Source organism: Sphaeramia orbicularis, chromosome 13, assembly GCF_902148855.1.
Source record: "Sphaeramia orbicularis chromosome 13, fSphaOr1.1, whole genome shotgun sequence".
Lineage (NCBI taxonomy): Eukaryota > Metazoa > Chordata > Actinopteri > Kurtiformes > Apogonidae > Sphaeramia > Sphaeramia orbicularis.
In genome coordinates, this window is record NC_043969.1 from 46,967,058 (window position 1) to 46,993,294 (window position 26,237).

Genomic DNA, 26,237 nt, shown 5'->3' on the forward strand with positions numbered 1-26,237 from the left:
TGTTGAAAAAACAGAAGTGCGTAATGTCAAATGCGATGATTTGTTTATTTATTATCCCGAGATGACACAAGAAGTCATTCCATAAACATGGCGACGAACGTAAATATGGTGTTGATTTACAGATATATTCATTACTGTTATATATTACTCCTCTGTCTCATACTAAATTAAAAGTGATTCAGTTTCCTGGTGTGTCCACACATACCGCACCATGTTTCTTTTAAAACTTTTAAAATCTTCTTTGCTTTTTCTAACATCTGTCAACATCCATTTTTTATTCACGTGACTGTAGTTGCAGAAAAAGGTCTTTCCACTGCAGTTTTGTGTGACACACTAATTGCACTACATTCGAAAAACCACCTCTTGCCAGCGCAAAAACTTTTAATCGAAAAATTAGAGTTTTGGTGAAATTGTTTTTCCATTAGGCAAATTTTTATGTGCAAGTTATAGTCACGCAATTTGAGGATCAATGGAAAAGCGACTAGTGACGTTAGTTTTCATGATGTTTCTCATTATTTTGATGAATTTCTCCATGTAATCAGTGATTATATGAGACTCAGATACTAAACCTTTACTTTGAGACTCTAGCTCAGAGTTTGGACAAACATTATTTTCTGACACAAAATCTTTATTCTGAGAGTAACACATTATTTTGATCAAGTTCCCTCTTATTTTCAGTGATATCAGAACATTTTAAAGATTTTTTAAAGAATATGTTTAAGACTAATTCATTAATTTAAGACTGATTTTCCTCTGAGACACTAAATCTTTATTTTGAGACATGGTTTTGGAAATTAAGTCTGTATTTTGAACAAGTTTCTCATTATTTTGAATAATATGTCAAAGTGATCAGTGATTATTTAGATGCTTATTTAGATTCTTTATTCTGACAATGTGACCCAGGATGTGTCATTATTGTGAGACACTTAATCTTAATCTTGAGAGATTATAATATTTTTTATCAGGTTTATTCTCATTTTCAGTGATATAAAACCATTTTCTATATAATTCATTGAGACACTGTCTCACTTCTGAGACACACTATCTTTATTTTGAAATTGTAATTAATTATTTTTCATCTTTTTAAAAAATTATTATTATTTTCAGTGATATCAAAAGTTTTTTGAGATAGTAATTCATTATTTTCAGACACTGACTATTTTCATGGACAATGTCCTTTTTTTAAAAAAAAAAACTTATCTGGATAATGAAATGGGCGATTATTTGAGACTCTTCAGTATTTAGAAAATATTTCTTAATTTTTAGACTCTAACTCAGTATTTTTCAGGAACTAAAACCTTATTTTATTAACGTTTGTCAATATTTTCAGACAGTCACATATTTGGTCAAGTTTCCTCTTACTTTCAGTGATATTAGAATATTTCTGAGTTGTAACTCCGTATTTGGACACATTCAGTATTCTGACATGCGTCTGTGCTTCAGGTACTTTATACTTAGTTTATTCAGTTCTGCTTCATAAAACTAGAGCAGGACCAAAACAAACTGGATTTCTACAGAAATGTGTCATGTTGGTGTTAAATGTCAGACTCATTCATGCTACCGTTAATCCGTGGTGGTTTATGGAGGATGGTTTTAATTCCACTGCTCCTCTGGAATTAATGTATTCATAAAATAATCATATTCATGATGCATGACAGGGTCAGAGTTCTGCTTTAATGATGAATTTAATCTGTTTTTGCATAAAATAGTTGTATTAAGTCCAAACTTCTCCTCATCTTGTCGGTGGGGTTGGGGGGGGGGGGGCACGGTCACACACGTGACTCCATCCTCCTCCTCTCATCCTCCTCCTCATCCTGCCTGTGTCGGTTCGATGTTCGGGGGTTAAATGAGGGATAGACCCGCATCAGGGCCGGACCGGACCGTGTGGCCTCTCCTCACCCCAGACGGACGCACGGGGGGAGTGCGCAGTGTCAGGACGCATCATCGCACGTCTGTTACGCACGGCGGACGAACGGAGGCTGAGCCCCGGTGGACGGGATGCTTTGACGGGCTCGGCAGGGCTTTCACCGCGGCTCTGGATCCCGGGCGGCGGCGGGACGCTCTCCGGTTCTGCTGTAACATGCTCCGGGCCGGACCGGGGCTGCAGGTCGGCCTGTGTGAGCTCGGCTGCTCCGCTGTGCTTCTCCCATTTCTCTTCTAGGACTCCAGATTATTTCCAGGTCAGAATCTCCGTTTCCTGTGCGGCTTGTTTGGACTAAAAATGGCCGGAGATGGCGGCGCTCTGAAGGATATCAATGAGATTAAGTCCCAGTTCCGGACCCGGGAGGGATTCTACAAGCTGCTCACCCTCTCCGACTCGCAGCAGCGGGGCGGGCTGCCGCGGGGGCCGTCCGCCGGGGCGACGCTGGGGCCCGGGGCCGGCCCCGGCGCGATACCCGGCGGAGGGGTCGGGCTGCTGCAGGGGCCCGGGGCCGCCGCTGCCGCCGCCGCCGCCGTTGCCGCGTCTTCCTCCTCCAATGCCGCAGCCAACTCCTCCCCGGCGGGCTTCCTGCCGCCGGTCCGGGTCTCCATGGTCAAGCTCCAGCCCGAAGACCCGAGCGAGGAGTCGGAGCGGGTGTGTTTCAACATCGGCCGGGAGCTTTATTTCTACACCTACACCAACATTAAGAAGGTGAGCCGCCGCCTCCGCCGCCGCCGCCGTTGCCGCTCCGGTAGCCTAGCATGCTAACACCGCGGCTAATTGGATGCTATTAGCTCGGGTTTCGTCATCTTTATAACGGACTCGGGTCGATGCTCACAGCGGCACGACAGCGCGCGAGCACCGGGTTCGATGGCTGGGAGAGGGCGGGGGTGGGGGGTGGGGATGGGGCATCACCGGGACCCGGACCAGGACAGGAAACGGACCCGGATCATCCACTGCCCCGGAGCCGCAGAGCCGGGCCATGTGGACCGGGTCTGTCACGATTTACACTGACATGTCGCGACAGACTGAGGGCTATCACGATACCAGTCAAACCAGGATCTGTGCAGCTAAAAAGCACCAGTTAAAATATAAGAAAGTGCATTATTATTATTATTATTATTATTATTATTATTATTATTAAATGATGTAAAAGATAAACAAGAAAGATAAGACAAGGTGTAACAAGATGGAAATGTGGAAAAAAGCAGAAAAGAAGCAATGTGTAAGACGAAAACAAGATGAAAAGGAAGCAAAACAAAGCTGACAGAAGATGCAATAAAGAAAAAAGATGAATACAACTTAAAAAACAAACACACACACACCAGATGAAAACCATGTAAAAGATTCAGACAAATATATAAAGATCAATGATGTAAGAGATGAAATATGCTATAAACAATGTAAATGTAAAAAAAAAAAAAAAAAAAAAACGAAACAGAAATATGAACCAGACACAACAAGATGGAAATGATTTAAAAGAAGAAACAAAACAAAGACAATAAAAGATGCAACAAGATAATGACAAACTATGAACACAACTTAAAGACGAGATAAAATGATAAAGGATTCAGCAAAATGTAAATGATGTAAAAGATGAAACAAGATGAAAATGTCAAAAAGATGCAAGAAGATGGAAATGAGATAAAAACATACAAATGGAAACAATGTGAAAGGAATCAAACCAAAGCTGACAAAAGGTTCAATAATGTGTGAATGAGGTAAAAGACAAAAAAGATGAATACAACTTCAAAAAAACAGACTGGATGAAAACGATGTAAAAGATTCAGAAAAATATATATAGATCAATGATGTAAAACATGAAATATGACAAACAATTTAAGTAACATTAAAAGATTAAAACGTCTAAAAAAAAAAAAAAAAACTGAACAAAAATATGAAACAGACACAACAGGATGGAAATGATTTAAAAGAAGCAACAAATCAAAGACAATAAAAGATGCAACAAGATAATGACAAACTATGAACAGGACCGAAAAAGACAAGATGAAAATGATAAAAGATTCAGCACAATGAAAATGATGTAAAAGAAACAAGACACCAACACAAAAAGATGAACACAATTTCAAATATCAAATAAGAAAACATGTAAGACACAACAAGGTGAGAACAATGTAGAAGAAATAAGACAAAAGATGCAACAAAGCAAAAGACAAAACAACTACAGATGCATTGATATAGCAGAGGTGTTTTCATTGTTTTCCATCAGTTTAGAATGAATGAATCTGTTCCAAGACAATGGGATGAAGGGATGAAATACTGTAAAATAGTGATTATTTTATATTTAGAATGAAGATGTTCTTGCTGACATCGGTTTCAGTAATGGTGAAGAATTTTGCAGTCGGTGCATTCCTTAAAACAAGCAAAAAAGATGTAAACGTCAAAACGAAGAATGATGCTTTAAAGAACGATGTAAAAGATGCAATGAGATGACATCGATGCAAAACATGAAACAACAGAAACAACATAAAAGATGCAAGAAGACAAAAACAACAAAACAAGTCAGAAGATTTGAAGGAGATGAGACGTAAAACAAAACAAAAACACACAATGGTGTCTGTGGTTTAGTTCTGATTCAACAAGATGAAAACAGTCAAATCCAAATATTTGTTTTAATCTCATTGTCTGAACAGAAAGGAGTAAAATTCAATAAAGCGATACACTGAAACATTTTCTGTGCATTTTATCTGATGAAGTGAAAAAACTTGTGAAACATATTATGATAATTATGATGATGAATATCACAATAATAAATATGTTGCAATTAAGATAATTATCATTTTATTGTCCAGTTGTGTCGACAGAAAATGCCCTGATGGACATTTAATGATCAGTAAATGATCCTCATCAAGTGAATTGGCTACAATATGCAACTTCACCACTAGATGTCACTAAACAGCACACACTGAACCTTTACATGTTGATATATGACATTAAAGGGCTCATATTCTGCTAAACCCACTTTTATTAGTCTGTGGTTTATTTGTTTGTATGTTTGGACCCTAATAGTTCATACAGTTGGAATGTGAACCCTCCAGGTGCTGCAAAACTATCTTTATATTCATTCTGGCAAAAACTGAGTGGATTTCTACAACCTGTTTTAATTCCTTAATTTGTTACGTTTTAAAACTAGTTACATCACAACATTTGCACATATAAGGTCCAGCCCATTACCTAAAACATTCAGTTGTTGGTTGAACGGGATAGAACAGTACAGCCAATAACCTGGAGGGGGCGGGGCCTGAAGTAGCTCATGTGCATTTAAAGGGCCAGCGCTCCAAACCACCTTTCTGGTGTCATTACTCAGAAATAGGGTTGAAGATGGACCAGTGGAGTTGAATTATTGAAGAATTCAGACCCAAGCAGAGCATTTACAGTTTATGGAGAACACAGGGAAATGTTGGAAAATGAAGAATTCCATTTAAAAAAGCAAAATATCACTCCTTTAAAAACACAGTAGAATATGTGGAATATTCAGTATATGTAGGACTTAACAAATGTAATTTAGCTGAATGCAACTACACCAGCTCTCGAGCTAAATAAATAAACTAGATTAGTATAAAACAAAATCAGAATTTCACTGTTTTATTTTCAGTTTCAGCTCCTTTCACAACCAAGATGTAGGAGATTGTCATCAACCAAAGGAAACAATAGAATGGAACTGACTTTATTGTCAATGTGTGTTCAGTGACATTAGGAGTGGTACTCCAGTCATTGCAACAATATTCATTCATTCACTCATTCATTCATTTTCTGAACCCACTTTATCCTCACTAGGGTCACTGCAGCCTATCCCAGCTACTTATGGGCGTAGGTGGGGTACACCCTGGACGAGTCGCCAGTTCATCACAGGGCTGAACATACAGAGACAAACACTCACTCTCACATTCACACCAATGGGCAATTTAGATTAACTAATTAACCTATCAGTGCATGTGTTTGGATGGTGGGAGGAACCAGAGTACCCGGACAGAACCCACGCAGACACGAGGAGAACATGCAAACTCCACACAGAAAGGTCCCACCCCCATCGACTGGTGTTGGTGTCAGTGCAACAGTATGATTAAAAAAAAACCAACAATACGACAGAAAATAAGAATAGAACAAATACAAAATTATAAAGAAAATTAAAAAGTAAAACAAGAATAGAATGAAAAGAAGAATAAAATAAAAACAGACATAATATGAATAGACACAATATAATATTAACAGTATCGACAGTATGTTTATTTATGGATAATAGCGATATTAACCGTATATATCTATGAAAGTCTATAAAAAAATAGTGCATTTATGTTTGAATAAATATTGTATTGTTATTGCAAAAGTAGAGGATTATTGCAGGACTTTTTGCACATAATACACGTTAATGAAGCTAATATAGAAGCATCAGCTAACTCTCTGACTTCAGCAGTACATTAGATTTTCTTCTAGTATCCCCTCAGTGTAGTGTAGTGTTCTGGATCGACCCATCTGTGATCTGCATTAATGTCATGTTTTTTGCAGCTTTAGTTTAGATTTGGGTCAGGTTCTGGTTTGGTTTGTATTCAGTCCAGTAGAACCAACACGTGTTATTATTCAGGTTGAATCAAATGAACACATGTTGTGCATCAGCCTCCTGATGAACTGGGCTTGGATCAGTAATAGTAAACCTGACAGACTGACACATCTGGGATTTTATTTGGTGTAAATATCCTGGAGTGTCTGAGAAGGTGTGAGTGGAGATCGCAGTTAATAAAGATGGAAGACGAAGAGGGTGGAAGTTGTAATTTTTTAGTGGCAATGAGATGTAGTAACTTTAGTTTCTCAAAGGAAACTGCTGACCCGGGGGGAACGCCGGGTTCTAGAGCCTCTGATCCACTTCAGTCCTTTACTTTCTTGGTAAATTCCAGGGTCATTTTCAGTTGAATAACCTCTCAGCTGGTATGTCTGTTTCTGCACAGGAAATCTGACACGATGACAACGTGGCCCCATTGTTTATCTGTTGCTAGGTAACCCACTTATTAAAAAAAATGTAATGTAGAAGTGGGTGAAAAATTATAAAATTTTTAATGCGATGTATTTTTATGCACTGAAAATTTTATATCCTTTAATTTTGATTTTACGTTTGTCTTTAGGGTTTATTTTGTTCACATTTTTAGATACATTTTCATTTTTTTCATCTAGTTGAATGTGATTTCACATTTCATTTTTATATATTTTGATGAATTAACACAATGAGTTAAAGACGGCTGATGCCAGCTTTGACAAGATTAAATCAAAACATAGAATAAAATAGAATAGAATAAAATAGAATAGAACAGAACAGCCTTTATTGTCATTGTGTGTTCAGTGCTACTCCAATATTATGAATAAAAAAACAATATGTAAGAAAATGAGAATAGAGCGAATCTAAAATTACAATAAGTAAAATAAGAAAATAGAATATGAAATATTGTAAAATGAATAGAACTGAAGTAAAACATAAAATAGGAATAGACACAATAGACCTCCTGATGAACTGGGCTTGGATCAGTAATAGTAAACCTGACAGACTGACACATCTGGGATTTTATTTGGTGTAAATATCCTGGAGTGTTTGAGAAGGTGTGAGTGGAGATCACAGTTAATAAAGACGGAAGACGAAGAGGGTGGAAGTTGTAATTTTTTAGTGGCAATGAGATGTAGTAACTTTAGTTTCTCAAAGGAAACTGTTGACCTGTGGGGAATGCTGGGTTCTAGAGCCTCTGATCCATTTCAGTCCTTTACTTTCTTTACTTTCTTGTTAATTCCAGGGTCATTTTCAGTTGAATAACCTCTCAGCTGGTATGTCCGTTTCTGCACAGGAAATTTGACACCATGACAACCTGGCCCTATTGTTTATCTGTTGCTAGGTGACTCACTTCAATGATGATTCTATGTTTCTGAGCATGGCAACGTGATCGGAAGGCTGTTGTATTCCAGAATTACTAATAACTCCTGAAATATTGGTCTTATCAACTACTGATGCCCTGAACTGGATTTTTTTTGCTTCCGATCCAATTTTTTTTAGGATTAATTATGCCGATACCAATCTGATACTGACTTTTTATAATTAAATTTTGATTTAAATTTGGAGTCATTATTTATAGGTTATTATACTATTATTTTACTTGAGATCACAGTTGGGCTGAATGTGGAACCTGAACTAAAACACTATGACACCTTTGACTCTTAATAACTTTAGTAAAATTTTTGCACTTTCCAAATTCATACTGTGGGACAAATTGGAACCTTTGGCCGGCCGTTTTGGCCCACGGGCCGTATGTTTGTCACTACTATAGCTGGTCTATGGACAGGTTTGTCCAGGTGTTATATGGGTGTGCGTTCTGTACCAAACATTAGTGATGCGTGGATCAGTGGGTTACTCACAGGTCAGGTTGGGGCGGGTCAAAAGAATGTCAGTTTATTTGCAGGGTGGGTTGGGTCGGGTCAAATAATTCCACAAAAGCCTCGCGGGTTGAAAAAAACCCGACTCGCACAACACTACCGTACGTACTTCTTAATGAGTATACACAGACTATTAAGTGAAAGTGAAACCTATAGATGTTTTACTAATTCCTTTAAGTGTCCTGCTGTTGTGCAGCTAATTTCCCCTTTTCCCTACCTTTGGAAACTTTAATTTGAGGGGGCAGGATATTTGTTTACCCCCACCCTTTCCAGAACCGGGCCCAGATTGGCCTGATATCAATAATAATAATAATAATAATAATAATATAATGGATTAGATTTATATAGCAGTCAGGGTTCTCACTAGGATTTTTTCACAGTGTAGGGGCACGTGCGCGCCGCGTACATGGCGCAAGTTTTGTAGGGGGGTCCGGGAGCTGGGAGCGTAAGGCAAGTGATGTTGCCGGGTGGGCATCAGACAAGACCAAGGCACACAAAGGGGTGTTGATTCTATTGTTCTCATTTCCTGTCTGCAGCGCTTTGCGCCAAGACAAAGGAATATATTTTTTCAGGTTCAAATCTCATTATCATTACGCTGGACAATCGCATACACACACAAAAAAAACCACCGCTACGCTGGTTGAAAGACAGTGTCACGGGTCAAATCTCAGCGTCGGGGGCCCTGCCGTTCAATGACGCTAGCAAGAACCCTGGTGCTTTTCTATGAATGCATACTCAAAGCGTGTCCAGTAGATCTATTATTCATTCACTCTCACATTCTCCCTCTGGTGGTGGTAAACTACATCTGTATCCACAGCTGCCCTGGGGCAGACTGATGGAAGCGTGGCTGCCAGTTCGCGTCTATGGCCCCTCCCACCTCCGAACAGTCATACACATTCATACACCAGTGTGAGTAGCAGCACTGGAGGCAAGGAGGGTGAAGTGTCTTGCCCAAGGACACAACAGCACATGGCTAGGACAGAGCGGGTTTCGAACCGCCTACCATCTGAGCCATGGCCACCCCATGACTAAATCCAATCCAATCTTCTACAAAATGCCAGATCAGCAGCCGATGCCGACCTTTAGGTCAGATCAGGACATCCCTACCATCAACTTGCCGTTTTCGCTAGTCTCTTCTTTGACCAAAAATACAAAAGTGACAAACTGCAGCTCTTTCCAGATTTTGTGTGATGGCCGAGACACACAGACAGAGTCCACTTCCCTTTTATAATATAGATTTTACTTGAGATCATATTGGTGTGTATGTGGAACCTGAACTAAAATGGTTTTTAATATCTTTAGTGTAATTTTATTTTATTTTTTTCATAAATCCATCCCGTGGGCCCGATTGGACCCTTTGATGGTCCAGTTTTGGTCCACGGGCCGCATGTTTGACACCCCTGCTCCATATTTACACATCATCTGTCCTAAATGTCTTTCTTGACTCTTGGGTGTGTGCGTTCGTCCTCCAGTTTCCTCCTGACAGAGCCTGTTCTTAGCATCATTAGCGTCGGTTATTAAAGAACTGAATGTGGATCAGGTTCCTGCTCCGCTGGTTCTTTAATGACAGACCATAATAACCCGTCGAGGATCAACTGGAGGATGAACACTAGCGGCTTTTACTGACATGGATCAAACAGGGCTGAAGTCCAGGTCTGGGCTGGAGCGCCACCGCACATGCTCAGTCCACGCCTTCATCTGCTCTGGCTCTAAATGAGATGATTGAAGCAGTTTATGTGACATTACCAGGAAATGGAATAATCTGAATAAAACAACATGATCATCCTTCTGGACCTTTGTCTGATACAATAAATGATTTAATGGTGAAATCAGGTTAGAAATTCTACCCCAAATATTAAATATTATCAGTGTTTTAACTCGACACCTTGTACATATTCACAGATCAGGTTTTATTAGAACTCGACACCTTGTACATATTCACAGATCAGGTTTTATTAGAACATGAAATTATATTATGAATAATATAAAAAAAATTGTAATGTAGAAGTGGGTGAAAAAATTATAAAATTTTTAATGTGATGTATTTTTTTGCACTGATAATTTTATATAATTTAATTTTGATTTTACGTTTGTCTTTAGAGTTTATTTTGTTCACATTTTTAGATACATTTTCATTTTTTTATCTAGTTGAATGTGATTTCACATTTCATTTTTATATGTTTTGATGAATTAACACAATGAGTTAAAGACGGTTGATGCCAGCTTTGACAAGATTAAATCAAAACATAGAATAGAATAGAACAGAATAGAATAGAACAGCCTTTATTGTCATTGTGTGTTCAGTGCTACGCCAATATTATGAATAAAAAAAACAATATGTAAGAAAATGAGAATAGAGCGAATCTAAAATTACAAAAGTAAAATAAGAAAATAGAATATAAAATATTGTAAAATGAATAGAATTGAAGTAAAACATAAAATAGGAATAGACACAATATTAATAACATTAACAGTATGTAGATCTATGAAAAGTCCATAAAACAGTGTATTTATGTTTGGATACATTTATATATTGAGTAAATATTGCATTGTTATTACAAAACAGAATTTTGCACAAACTTATTGCACATAATTCACTTTAAACGGGGTTAATGCACATTATTGGAAGTGACTGAACGAGGATACATTAATACATTTAAATAAAATGAACAAAATAAAGCAGAGATCATGAATCAGAGATGACGGCTTTAGTGTTTTTCTTGTTACTTCCTGATTTGTCTTTACAATCTTTCCATTTTGTTGCATCTTTTGCAATGTTTTCATCTAGTTTTTGTCTTTTACATTTTAGTTTAGTTTCATCTTTGTTGCCGTTTCCATGTTGTTGCATCTTTCGTGTAATTTTTTTTGTATTTTACATCATTTTTATTTTGTTTCATCATGTACTTTTTGTATCATTGTATCTATATTTTCATCTTTAGGTAATTTCTGTCTCATTTTGTGTATTTTTTAAAGTAATTTCTGTCTTATTTCTCCTTTTACAGTGTTTTCATCTGTATCTTTAAGTGGTTTTTGTCTTTCATATTTTAATTTAATTACATCTTTGTTGTTTCCATCTTTTGTATCATTTTTACGTTTTTTTGCATCATTTTTATTTTGTTGCATCTTTTATATTTACATATTGCTGCATTTTATACAATATTTTTTAATTTACTTGTTTCTTCTTTTACATTGTTTCATCTGTATGTTTGTCAATGTTTTTGTATCTTGTATATTTTAGTTTTGTTACATCTTTGTTGCCATTTCCTTGTTGTTGCATCTTTGTGTCATTTTTGTGTATTTTGTATAATTTCTATTTTGTTTCATCATGTCATTTTTTGTATCATTGGATCTTTCACTATATTTTCATCTTGTCGCATCTTTTGTGTATTTTTCATCATTTCTGTCTTGTTGCTTCTTTTGTATCTTTTACATGGTTGTTTTTAACATTTTAGTTTAGTTTCATCGTTACTGACGTTTCCATCATGTTCCATCTTCTGTATCATTTTTATGTTTGTTGCATCTTTAATATTTACATTTTGCTGCATCTTTTTTTTCTTTGCTTCATCTTTTACATTGTTTCATCTGTATCCTTGACATCTCTGTATACTTTATTTTTGTTGTATCTTTATGGATATTTTCATCTCATTTTGTCTTTTAAGTCCTTTTTACAGTCGCAGTTCTGTTTTTGCAGATGTTTCATTGTTTTCATCACAAAATTAAAGATGATGTGTTTATTTGTCAACTTACCTCTGATGTTTTGTGCTGTTTTCATTTTTCATCACTGTCTGGTTTTTTGTGGTGATATTTTCATATTGTCGTGTCTTTCACAGTGTTTTCATCTGGTTTTGTCTTTAAAGTTCCTTTTATATTTGCAGATTTAATATCATTTTCATGGTGTTGAATCGTGTACATTGTTTTTGTCACACTGCATCTTTTACTGTATTTTCACTTTATTACATCTTTTAACATTTTCATCTTATTTTTTCTTCTGCACTTTTGTTGCATCTTTTACAAATAATTTCAAGACTCAACTAACCAACTAGGTTCTTCAAGTTTCACTGAGTCAGAAGCAGATTTAAAGGAAATATCGATCTGACATTTATTGCAATAACTACTGACTGATGAAAATCATCCATCACATCATCACACATCTCAAACTGACTCTGGATCAGTCACGTTGGCTCCAAACATTTACTATTATATCGAAATATCGTCTGATCAGGACCTACTGGATGGTTTCATACACTTGTACTACATTTCCCAGAATGCATCTTCCAATAAAGCATTTCTGATTCAAGTGCATTTAATCAGAACATTGTGGTTTTATTTATTTTTTTGTCCTAAAATGTATCTTTTCAGGTGCATTAACAGTGTTCTTCAGTGTTTTCTAAATGTTTAGTCTACATATTAGGTCTGACTTTTCAGTATTTAATCAGTTTTAGCAGAAAAATAACATAAATCTGAGTGTTTTTAGTAAAAACACACTGTCTTGCAAACATATTCACTGTATTCTGTGATGGATTTGTCTCACATTTTTCATTCCAACACAAACCTGATGTTTATTATTGATCTGTGAAAAACGGGAAACAGATTTTTGTGTCGGCTTCTGCTGTCGATGTTGTGGAATCACAACAGCGTACGTTAGTGAAAATAAAAAACACCTCAGTGAATAATAGATGAGGCTAAAAATATAAGAAAGAACATCAATGCATGAGGTGGATGTTCTGATACTCTGTTATAAGAACAAGTTTGAATATTAGCGGAGGGAGAATTTGAACAGGTTATGGTTTTTGGTGTTAATATGTCAATACATGGCAGACGTCGACAAATGTGAGTGTTTTTAAGGAGATAAAGATGAACGTTGATGAACCAGCCTGAAAAAAATAGAAATCAACTATTCTTTTTTTTTTATCTTACTATACAAACCTTATTTATAAAGCATTTAAAAACTTTACAGTTCGCCAAAGTGCCGTACACAAATCATAAGGGAAAAAGTATTGGGACACATCATGTCTACAGCTGTAAGACGTCCTGTTCATGAGGATTTGAGATGAAAACATCAACATTTACGTGAAGTTTAATCGGAAATTTTTCCTCCTCAGTGAGATGTGAAGAAAGTAGATGGTTAGTTGTGGTAGAAAATTATTTACAGTCAGAGCAGGAAAAATACTGTAGAAATTTAGAGGAAGAACATTTAAAATCATAGACATGGATAAAAAAAAAAAAAAAGAAGCAAAATCAGTGTTGAGAGAAATTAAGTAAAAAACATCTCTGAGGCATTTTGGAAACAAAGCTAACAATTTAAACCAAACTAACCAATGCAATGATATTTATCCCAATATAAAACTATATTCTGACATTAGCCAGACCCCTGTTAGAAAAGAAACACCTGAACTCAACATGTCCACATACTTTTGTCCATATTGTGTATTTTTCATTAGATCTGTTATTTCTACTCTGATAGTTTTCATTCATTTCGATCATTTTAAACGAGTGATATTTTGCTTTTTTTTTAATGGAATTCTTCATTTTCCAACATTTCCCTGTGGAAACTGTAAATGCTCTGCTTGGGTCTGAATTCTTCATTCATTCAACTCCACCTTCAACCCTATTTTTGAGTAATTTAAATGCACATGAGCCACTCCAGGCCCCGCCCCCTCCAGGTTATTGGCTGTGCTGCTCTGTCCCGTTCAACCAACAACTGAACATTTTAGGTAATCAGCTCCAAGTTTGGACATATTTTCAGTTTTTACAACAACCGCTGCTGCTGATAAACAATTATGTCGTACTCGGAGAAGTGTTCGTCTGAAGTCTGGACCTTATATGTGCAAATGCGCTGCTCGATTAAAGAAAAAAATAATAATCACGATTATTTTAGCAATAATTGAAATCACGATTATTAAAAACGGTTATTTGTTAACCTTAAAGTTGTTTATTTTTTTCTTGCAAAACAATGTAAAATATACTCTTTAAACATAAATAAAGCTTTTAAACACAAACAAAGTATGTTCACTTTTGTACGAAACAAAAAAATCTTTGAATGCAAATAAGTATACTGTAAATTCAAGCATGTTTCCTTTCGTAAACAAATAGTGCACTGGAATTAAACAGCTATAGACTTGCCATAGAACTGGAGCAATAAAAAAAAAAAAAAAAAAAACTCATGTAAAGTGCAAATTATAATTTCAAGTATGTTCAGTGTAGTAGTAGCTTGTGTAAAATGATGTCTTGAAGGTTCGTCCAGTGTATTCACCATGTGTCTGAAGCCCCAGTTGTCAGTGGTGTTAATGGAGCACATACCTTTAACCAGGTAATGGACAATGGAGTCTGTTTTCTTTTGGTGTCTCTCTGATGTTGATGAGTAGGGAGTTGCAGCGTAAAGAGATTTGGAGATTGAAGGTTGCATTGCAGACGAAGTTGTAGACAGAGTTGTTTTTTTTTGTGTTTTGGTTTTTCATAAGATTACACTGGTCAACAACAAATTTATTGGAGTTGTCGATGATCAAAAGCTAACATGGAAACAACACATTGAATACATTAAAGGGAAAATCTCAAAATCACTTGGAATCTTGTATAAATCTAGAAATGTATTGAATTCCAAGGCCTTGCATTTAATCTATTACTCATTGATTGTTCCCTATATAACTTACTGTGTGGAATTATGGGGATCCACCTTCAAAACCACTATAAATTCAATAATAAAACTGCAAAAACGAGCTATACGTATTATCAATAAGGCTGATTATTATGCTCACACGGAGCCACTTTTTCTAAATTCTTATGTGATGAAATTTTATGATCTCTTTTATTATAAAATAATGCAAATTATGTTCAGAGCAAAATCAAAAATGCTCCCTGACCCAATACAGAGGTTTTTTTCAATTCAGGACATTCCATATAATCTCAGAGGTGTTTGCAAATTTACTGTACAAAAGCTAAAAAAGGTTTGAAAAGGAGACATGTGTCCATTATTGGAGTTAAATTTTGGAATGATGCCAACATAAATTTAAAAACATGTAATTCTTTTTTGGTTTTTAAGAAAATGGTTTGTAAAGCTATTTTTGAAGCTTATAAATGCAATTAATTATCTGTTGTTGTTTCTTTGGAGGTTGGTAGCCTAAAAAGTTGTAATATAGGATAGGCCTTGATAAGCAGTCTGCTTCTGCCTATACCTTTTCAGTCATTATTCAACACATCATTCATCACATGATTCTTGATTTTGTGATTCTGTGTTTTTCTTTCTTTCTTTTGCGTAAAATGTCAATACTGTGTACAATATTTGGTGTTGTCATGACTGAATAAATTACTACTACTACTATTGTTGAAGTTTTTTGAGCTGATTTAGGATAATTTTGGTGTGCTGACTGAAAAATCACATTAATTTTGCTCAATCAGGTCAACTTCATGAACTATGCTACATATTGGCTTTTTAACATTTTTGCTTACATTTATGGGCATTTTCACATCATATGATACAAAATTCTTTCATATTTCTTGCAATAAACGAGTTCTGAAGATTTGACTTTTGCCAATTTATGATTGTTTTTTTAATATTACAGGTGAATGAAATGGCTTTGACTAGAAGATCTTGCAAAAATAAGCCTGACGTATTTTGCTACATCTGCGGTGAATACACCATTGTACCTAACAGGAATCAAGTCACAAGTTTCATAAAGTGTGCTTACCAATCTTTTTTTGGTATTAATTATTATATTTTGTGAGAAGATCAAATTTTTCAAAATCAAATTAGCAAAAAAACCTGACCTGATTGAGAAAAACATGTCATTTTTGGATTTAGCGGTGCAAAATGGTCCTAATTCAGTTGAAAAAACCTGGACAACTTGCAAAAAACATTTTTTGGTAACCTAGTGTTATCATAAAGGTTGTGGTGGTTAAACTTTAGATGGTTACAAAGGTTTGTTGTGTTAGCGGTCGGTGCAGACACAACTACAAAACACTTTTTGCACGTGATGTGTTTTTGCTCTTCGTCTTCTTCATCAAACCCAGTGATTCCATACAATTGAATTCGACTTGCCTTTTTTGTTTGCCAAGCGCTTCTGCTGTGATTCTCCTGCCATTTTTCAAGACCACTAGGTACAACTTTCCTCGTGGGGTGGACCTGCTGGCTAGCTGGCAGCTGGAGCTTAGAGCAGGGATTAAAGTTCTCCGTCACCACGACGGATGTCCGTCAAAATGGAAAAATTGAAGGGGGAAAAAAGTCATATTGAAGTAACTTCCCCACGTGTTTCGTGGAGTCCAGTCGGCACTGCGATCCTGTCCTGGGTCTGCAGGTGTTGAACACAGGCACGCACAGGGGGCTGACAGGTTTAACAGTGATGAGAATAAGATGACTTCTTTATTTTTATGTCGGGAGGACAGATTGATGACTATTTATGTTTGGAAGGAAACGCTGCTCATTCTGTGCCTCAGAAACACATGGACAAGTTCAGCTTTACCGAAGTTCAGCCTCCAGACTAACTTTAGTTTAGTGCTAACAAGTAGCTTTCATTATGAAAGAACCACAGCGAAAAGGGAAGAAGACAGAACTGATCTACATGGACCTTCATGTTTGGGTTCATAGCTTATCTCCTCTTGCCGGTATATGACTAGTGTGTGTGTGTTTGTGTGTGTGTGTATGTGCCCTTCCCGTGCGTGCGGCTGTGCGCGCCGCGGCCTTACGCAGTTACGCGCCCGACTGCGTAAGTGCTTTATTTGGACCCGTTTAGCATCTTATTTCTATCTGTGTGGTACAGTACAAAGATAAAACTGAATGAATGAGTAACACCCTTGGTATTTGCAAAGCCACTGTATTTTAAATACCCTCAGAGAGTATCTGTAACGGAATAGAATTTCTGTTTCAGTTGACGTAATTTCTTCCAATCAAAAGAGAACATGATATTGGCGGGGGGGGGGGGGGCGGGGGGGGGGGGGGTTGTGGACGCAGGTTTGACGACGCACAGATTATTTTGGCTAGCATATACGACATCATGGACACGTTTGTAGAGGAAGGTGCTGAAGTGGGAACTATTGAGAGATGCGTGAAAAATAGATGGAGGTGGGCGTGGCTTGATGAGAAGGGAGACGATGGAACTCCAATTAGATCATGGTGCAAAAAAATGAAGCAGCCTGGCGCGTGCATGTGCGGAGTTTGCCACAAGAAAATTCTGTATGGTTCCAATGGTAAAAAAGTCCTGATCCACCATCAATCTGAGAAGCTGAAGATTAGTTGGTTAGGGTTACATTTACACAGACATTTTCCCCAAAATTCATGTGCTGTTGAAGTTATGTTTTAGGAGTTCCTAAATTGTTAAATAAAGTTTTTCACTCATTTTTTGCAGTAAGGTTTTCTTCTAGTTATTATTTTCACTTGCTTCAAAGGTTTTCATACCCTTTAAAATTAACCGGAGAGCACCAAAATTGACCTGAAGCTTTAAAAATTTTCTGGGGGAGGACCCCCAGACCCCCCACCAATACCACTCATGACATTTTTTCTGTCCATGTTACTAATCTTCTACACCTGTACACTCTCCCATTCAGTGTGTTTTACAGTATTGCCAAATTTGACTATATAAACGTGTACGCTATAGTAGTATTGTATTGCATCATTTTTAATAGTGGCCAATGATTTTGACCAGAAGAAAATTTTCAGTCAGATGAAAAATTTTTGCTTTAATCCCTGGTTTAGAGGGGGCGGGGCGGGGCAGCTCATGGTAGCTTGCGTGCGCGTGAATTAAAACTCAAAATTAATGATCATTTTTTTCTCAATTATATAATTTTTGTAATCGTTGAGTGTAATAATCGAAATCGTAATTGAATTTCGATTAATTGCGCAGCCCTAAAATGTCATGACGTAACTAGTTTTAAAACATAAATTAAGCAGGAATTAAAACAGATTGTAGAAATCCACTCGATTTTTGCTGGAATGAATATAAAAGATAGTTATGCAGCACCTGGAGGGTTCAAATTCAAACTGTATGAACTATTAGGGTCCAAATACACAAATAAATGAACCACAGACTAAGAAAAGTGGTCTTAGAGAAATATGAGCCCTTTAATGTCGAAATATTCCAGATGACTGTGTTTAACCCTTTCATGCATGAATTATGAGAACCTTAATCATGATTTTTTTCCCCCTGTTTTTATTCCTCTGTAGGCATGAAAAAAAAAACAAAAAAAAAACAATGTGATTGACAGCTTTTTATGAACCTACTTTTTATAGAGTTGCAAAAATGTCCACTCAAATGGATACGATGCGTTTAATTTTTGAAGCCAAGAAATGTATATTTACTGATATACTGTGAAAACTATGAAATAAAAACACTTTCAATGCAGCTAATCTGATGTTTTCTCATATTTAAACATACTCTAATACTATTACTTATGTCATGGAGATAATATACAAAAACAAAACGACCATTTTGTTAAAGAAAAAAATGATAATTGCAGTCTGTTAACAACCAGCAATTGATTGACACTCAAACATGTTACTGCAGATCAGGTTTATCAAGAACAGCAAAGTTACACGATGCATAAGTGTCCGCTGTGTTGGCTGATATGGAACTAAAACAACAAACCCATGAATATACAAAGAACAGCTGGAGAAGAACTGTCCACTGGAGTGACCACTGTGCATGAAAGGGTTAAAGACCTCCTGGCAGTTCTTCTATTTCTTCTGTACCTGACGGTTTTCTTTGCCCTGTTTCTCGTCTGCAGGCGGTGGACCTCAGTAAACCAATAGACAAAAGGATCTACAAGGGGACGCAGCCCACGTGTCACGACTTCAACCAGTACTCGGCCACGGCGGAGAGCGTGGCTCTGATCGTGGGTTTCTCTGCCGGGCAGGTCCAGTACCTGGACCCCATCAAGAAGGAGACCAGTAAACTCTTCAACGAGGAGGTAACGAACGCCAGCGCCGCCTCTTGTCTGCCAACATTGTCCTCCATGTTTTGACGTTTGTAGATGTTTGTGTCGAATTAATGTTCGGTTCAACTCCACAGACGTACTTCTGTCATTCTGTGGGTTGGTTTTCTTGTTCCTCTCATTTGGAATCTGATGCAGCTCAGAAATGTCCACCCTTATTTTTTTTGGTGTGTCTCAGATATAGGCCAGCCCAGTTTGATCTATAGTGGGTCGGACCAGTAAAATAATACCATAATAACCTCTAAATAATGACTCCAAATGTTTCTCTTTTTTTAGCACAAAAAAATAACAGTAACTTCCGAAAATATTTACATTTACAAACAATCCAAACAAAAACGATGTGAAGATGTGACCTGAAAAAACTGAAATTTCTTAAGAAAAATTAGTGCAGTTTTAACAGTATTATGCCTCAACTTATTTATATGTGCTTTACAGATCGGATCAAAGACACAAAACATTTAGTAACAGGCAGAATATTATTAAAATTACACTTAATTTTATTTAGACAACTTTTGTTAATTGTCTTAATTTGCTACATTTTTGCTTGGTTTAGTTAATTTTTTTTTGTTATTTTTTTGTTTGGTTTTGTTCACTGTTGAGTTTTTTATTGAACTTTCTTTTTGTTTTGTCAAGTGACATAAAGTCAAACTTCCTGTTATTGTTCTCTGCTCACATTTAACTGTCAGTTCTGTTTTCTACAATTTCTCTTTTTGTTTTTGTTTTTTTTTTGTTTTTTTTTTACATGTGCAGTTAGAATCAATGTGTTTTTATGCCAATTTTGTAATTTTTTCATGTTAAAAATAATCCTTTGTATTACATTTTGGCCCACAACAGAATGATTTCATGTTTGAATTTTTTTTTTTTTTTTTTTTTTTTACATTTTTAACAGTTTAAAAAACTTTTTTTATGTATATATATATATATATTTTGCAAATTTGAAAAGCAAAGCATATATAGTATATAATATATAATATATGTATATAACAGCCATAGAATGTCAACATCCATTTAGTGAGTGAGTGAGAGGTTTAAAGGTTCAGATGAAATTCCTTTGTAAATGAATGCAGGTCATTTTGACCTATGGAGGTTAGGGTATTAATACAAAAACTACAATGTCATAACATTTATAAAAGGTAAGTTCAAACTTTTAATGGCATGATTTCAGTATCATGTTTTTTGAGGAATAACTGAAATAGGAAATAAAAATAACTTTTCATTACAAATATATTGACAGAAAACTGCCTCACCGGGTCATTTTGACCCACTTGTGCATCTAAGGTTTGTTTAAATTTGACCGTTTCTTTTCTTCTTCACTCCCTCCTTCATCCTCATCCTCACTGTCTCCCAGAGGTTGATAGACAAATCCAAGGTCACGTGTCTAAAATGGCTGCCCAAGTCGGAGAACCTGTTCTTGGCCTCCCACGCCAGCGGTCACCTCTACCTCTACAACGTGGACCACCCCTGTGGCACCACCCCCCCACAGTACTCTCTGCTGAGGCAGGGGGAGGGCTTCGCCGTGTACGCCTGCAAAACCAAGACGCCGCGTAACCCCCTGCTGAGGTGGGCCGTCGGCGAGGGGGGGCTCAACGAGTTCGCGTTCTCCCCGGACGGCGTCCACGTGGCGTGCGTGGGCCAGGACGGCTGCCTGCGCGTCTTCCACTTCGACTCCATGGAGCTGCAGGGCGTCATGAAGAGCTACTTCGGCGGATTACTGTGCGTGTCGTGGAGCCCCGACGGGAAGTACCTCGCCACGGGGGGAGAGGACGACCTGGTCACCGTCTGGTCATTCGCAGAGAGTCGCGTCGTGGCGAGGGGTCACGGCCACAAATCCTGGGTCAACGTGGTGGCGTTCGACCCCTTCACGACCTCCCTGGAAGACGATGAGCCCATGGAGCTCAGCGGCAGCGAGGAGGACCTCCACCAGGGGGCGCCCAATAACTCCATGCACTTCGGCCGGGTACGAACAAGCAGCACGTTGTCACGTCTTTCCCGGCACAGCTCTAAAGGGGGGGGGTCGGCGTCAGTCACGTACCGCTTTGGTTCGGTCGGACAGGATACGCAGTTCTGTCTGTGGGACCTGACTGATGACGTGTTGTACCCCCGCCTGCCGCTGTCCCGCGCCTTCACTAACACTTTCGGACCCTCACTATCCAACTCGGGCAGCGGGGTGGTCAACAGCACGTCAGGAGGGGGGGGTAGTGGAGGGGTGGAGGGCCATCATCATCCTCCCAACACTAACACCGGCACCTCCAACCCCCCAACGCTCCCCTTGCCTCTTCCTCGCTCCCTTTCCCGTTCCAACTCCCTGCCCCACCCCGCCGTTGCCAACGCTTCCAAGGGCCAGGGCGCCTCAGAGGGCAGCGGCGGCGGAGGAGGAGGGGGCGGGACTAGCGGCGGAGGGAACAGCACCCCGTTCAGCATCGGCCGCTTCGCCACGCTGTCCCTCCAGGAGCGAAAGTCCGACAAGTCCGGCAGCGGCGGCGTGGAGAAGGAGCACAAACGGTACCACAGCCTCGGAAACATCAGCAAGAGCAACGACAAGATCAACGTGGCGCCAAGGAGCAACCGACTGGACGCCGCCAAGGTCCTGGGCACCACGCTGTGCCCCCGCATGCACGAGGTCCCCATGCTGGAGCCGCTGGTCTGCAAGAAGATCGCACACGAGAGGCTGACGGTGCTGGTGTTCATGGACGACTGCATCATCACGGCCTGCCAAGAAGGACTGATCTGCACCTGGGCCCGACCGGGGAAGGCGGTACGTTTTTAAACTGTGACATCAGAGTTTGATCAGGTGACCTTTAACCCATAAAGACCCAAACAGACCAAAAGCATCTACTGATCTGAACTGTTGAATACCTGTTGATCCACTAATCCTATTAATACATGTAAACAACTGGTGTAAATACAGTTATTCATCTTTTCATGGTCATCAGATATGACCCATTTGGACGTTCAGAGGCTCCGTAGTTACCATGGAAACACCGTCATCTTCTACAACATTGATTCACCACTAAAATCCACGGAGTTGGATCAATGACAGTAGATGGAGATGCTCAGTTAATGTTCAGTTAATGATAGATTTTGCTGAAAAAGTCACTTTTTTTTGTTCTGATATACAGTAGCGGAAAAAATTATTAGACCACTGGTTCAACTAAAGATACATGTATTCGGACAAATATAATGATAAGAAAAACAGCTCATGGTAGTTTAATTTCAGAGCTGATATCTATCCATTTTCCATGTTTTCTTGATAATAACCAAAATCACTTCAGTTTTTACATCATTGTACTAGAGCTGCAACCGATTCGATTAATTGACTCGAATTGATTCAAGGGAAATATTCTGTTGCAGTTTTCCTGAATTGACGCTTCTTTGTGCGTCACAATAAGCGTCCGTGTGAAACACTACAGTGGAACCAATGTTTAACAGCAGAGACATGAAGGAAACAAAGCTTTGATTCAGGAGAATTGTGGTTGAATGATTTTTTTGGATCGCTTTGAGTCGATTAATTGGTTGCAGCTCTGCATTGTACTGACAAAAACAGTGCTTTTAGACATTCCATGTTTTCTTTTCTGTCTGTTTTGGTCACATGATACACACAGGAGTTAGTACTGGATTGAGTGACCAATGTTTTTGATGACTTTTGATGGTCTAATAATTTTTTCCGCGACTGTAATAACCTTTGAATTTACACTGAGCTTTAATGAACATGATCAGTAATTTACACTGAAAAATGCCAAAATACAGAAAATAATGTTATACTAAATGATGATAAATCACTTAGGAAAGATCAAATGTGGAGAAAAATTCATTTGGAAGTTACTATGAAAATAACTGTAGGCAGGGTGTAAAATTAACATCTGCCAAGCGGCAATGACGGGTAAAAAATTCGTTTGGCGTTCATAACAAAAACACTCACTCACCAGTGGCCGATGGTGAAGTTTGAATTGCATATGGTTTTTGTTTTCACTCATTCGACCATTTCTGCCCAATGAGTCCTGATTGTAGGTCTTTTCAAAAGTTGCGCAATTTTTTGTAAAACCTGATCTATCTATGGGTCAAAATGCGATATTCGAAATCTCTCTGACGGGACATTTTAGAGACAATTGGACAGATTAGTGTTGACAAATGACCCACATTTTTACTTTGAAATTCATCTGTGCTTTAGTTGGACCATAAGGGATTATCCAAAACAAGGAGCTGCTTTATACTGAAACAAATGTTGGAATGGAACATCTATCTATCTATCTATCTATCTATCTATCTATCTATCTATCTATCTATCTATCTATCTATCTATCTATCTATCTATCTATCTATCTATCTATCGTTCTATCTATCGTTCTATCGTTTCTATCATTCTATCGTTCTATCATTCTATCTATCGTTCTATCGTTGTTTCTATCATTCTATCTATCGTATCTATCATTCTATTCTGTCTATCGTTCTGTTATTCTATCTATCGTTCTATCATTCTATTGTTCTATCTATCGTTTTATTGTTCTGTCATTCTATCGTTCTATATATCGCTCTATCGTTCTGTCTGTTGTTGTATTTATCTATCTATCGTTCTATTGTTCTATCATTCTGTCATTCTATATCGTTCTATCTATCGTTCTATCGTTTCTATCATTCTATCGTTGTTTCTATCATTCTATCGTATCTATCGTTCTATTCTGTCTATCGTTCTGTCATTCTATCTATCGTTCTATCATTCTATTGTTCTATCTATCGTTTTATCGTTCTGTCATTCTATCGTTCTATATATCACTCTGTCGTTCTAGCTGTTGTTGTATTTATCTATCGTTCTATTGTTCTATCGTTCTATCATTCTGTCATTCTATCTATCGTTCTATCGTTCTGTCAATTGTTTGTTCTGTCGTTCTATTTATCTATCGTTCTATCATTCTATCTATCGTTCTATCTATCTAAACACTCTAAAAAACACAAAATACAGAGGATAATACTGTAATCAATTGCAACAAATCACTTAATAAAGGTTAAATTTCGAGATAAATTCCTCCTGGAACTGACACAAAAGTAGCGCTGGGTCTTTATGGGTTAATCGTGCAGTACTTATCTTTATTACTCATCATTTGAAACACAGGTTGTACATCTTTTAGGGCGTCTTTTTGACCTGGTAACAGTCTTATGTGTTTTTTTGTCTGTGTATCTTTTGTCCTCATAGTTCAGTTCAGTGGAGTTTTTCCACCTGGAGGATGTTTTAGTTCAGCTGAAGCTCAAACGTCCTGGATTTATCCGTTAATATCCTTGTTCTCTTCACAGCGGCAGTGCCCTTTTATGTCCCGTCACCTTTAGACCGGAGTATATGTTTCTTCCGTCTGATCGTCCCTGGGGTTTTAATGTCTCTGTACGTTGTTCTTTCTGCCCTCGTCTCTTGTCTAGAACTTGACAGCACAGAACGGAAACTCTCCGAGCGGCACGGTGGTATAGCTGAAGGAGAAGCTTTGCACTCGTCCCTTCCTCCATCTCGTCCTCCCTCCTCCTCCTTCTCCGTCTTCTCGTCTCCGTGGGACGCCTTCTCCACGGATCGTCCAAAAGGTCAAATCAGGGGCCAACTATAAGAGACCATACCCTACCTACCTACCTACCTACGTACCTACCTACGTACCTACCTAGCGACCGTTGCAGTATTATAACGCCAGTATTAACTCTTCGCCTGCACTGATTTCACTCACAGTGGACGGTTTGGTTGGAAACTCTCATCCACATGTCAAAACCACGACAAAACAGATGCAAACACACCATAACATCATCTAGTCAGGCTTCAATTCACTGTAGCAACATGATGACAGGGACGAAAAACACATAGCCAAAAGTATGTGGACAGCTCGGTAATGAGATCTCACTGCAAAAATGTGCATTTCAATCCATTTTTCTTCCACTTTGAAGCAATTTTTGTGTGTTTTTTTGTTTTTTTTTTATTTCTACGTGCCATTTCTCATGTTAATCAAAGCCAAGTACAGAAACATTGCTTGTTGCACCAGGTAAAATAAGTTAAAACACTAAACAGTTTGTTGAAATTAGCAATTTGAACACTTCAGTTTCAGTATCAGTGTTTGGTTGCGCCACAGAGACGTGAGATTCATCTTATCGACGCCAACATGAAGTCCAAACCAACCAAAATAATGTAAAAATTCATGAGGTCGGCCACAGTAAAAGCTAATATTCTAATATAGTGTTTAGAAATTGTAGACCACCCCTTGTTTTCTTCCGTTTCTTGTTCATTTTAATGTCTGGTCCAACTAAAGGTACATTTGTTTGGACAAATATAATGATACCAACAAAAATAGTATAATAATAATAATATAATAGTTTAATTTCAGAGCTGATATCTATCCATTTAACATGTTTTCTTGATAATAACCAAAATCACTTCAGTTCTTTCATCAGTAGCTATGGCATTGTACTGGCAAAAACAGTGCTTTTAGACATTCCATGTTTTCTTTTCTGTCTGTTTTAGTCACATGACACACACAGGAGTTAGTATTTGATTGCATAATTATTGTTTTTTTTTTATTTTTGATGGTCTAATAATTTTTTCTGCGACTATTACTACAGAACAACTTATATTCATTACAGGGTCTGTTCATTCTTGTGCCTTTTTATTTATGAAAACTTTGATAGCTTTTTTTTTTTTTTTTGCCATTTTTACACATTTAGGTACATAGGAGTTATTATGCCGAGGTATAAAGGTTAAAAGATTGAATCAAATAAAAGTCAAAGATGTAAGCAGTATAAAAATAGAAAAGCAGTGTGAAAACAAGTAAAAGACAAAAGCTCAATGACTTGTAATAAATATCTAAAAATAAATATTATCCACAAATTGCACTTAAGGATATTGCACATTCTCTTTCTAAGTAATTACTAAGTAATAGTAAAAGGGTTAATAACAGCTGATGTACAGAAGAGGATTAGGGCCTCTGGAAAACAAAATAAATTAAGC

At 37.7% G+C, this 26,237-nt stretch overlaps 1 protein-coding gene across 1 annotated transcript; it reads left to right on the plus strand.

The window, feature by feature from the left end:
• The first annotated feature begins 1,807 nt into the window (after positions 1 to 1,807).
• On the plus strand, positions 1,808 to 25,564 carry LOC115431325 (WD repeat-containing protein 20). Its single transcript, XM_030151595.1, has 4 exons — positions 1,808 to 2,632; positions 19,064 to 19,246; positions 20,619 to 22,025; positions 24,677 to 25,564. Exons 1-4 carry the CDS (start codon positions 2,222 to 2,224, stop codon positions 24,722 to 24,724), a joined length of 2,049 nt encoding a protein of 682 aa, XP_030007455.1. The 5' UTR covers positions 1,808 to 2,221; the 3' UTR covers positions 24,725 to 25,564.
• The last annotated feature ends 673 nt before the right edge of the window (positions 25,565 to 26,237 follow it).

Bases quoted from the DNA above. Each gene is read 5' to 3' on its own strand.
- LOC115431325 (XM_030151595.1), top strand. From the start codon at position 2,222: ATGGCCGGAGATGGCGGCGCTCTGAAGGATATCAATGAGATTAAGTCC. The intron at 19,247-20,618 runs GTAACGAACGCC...ACTGTCTCCCAG, and splicing joins GTAAACTCTTCAACGAGGAG to AGGTTGATAGACAAATCCAA. The intron at 22,026-24,676 runs GTACGTTTTTAA...TCTCTTGTCTAG, and splicing joins GGGCCCGACCGGGGAAGGCG to AACTTGACAGCACAGAACGG.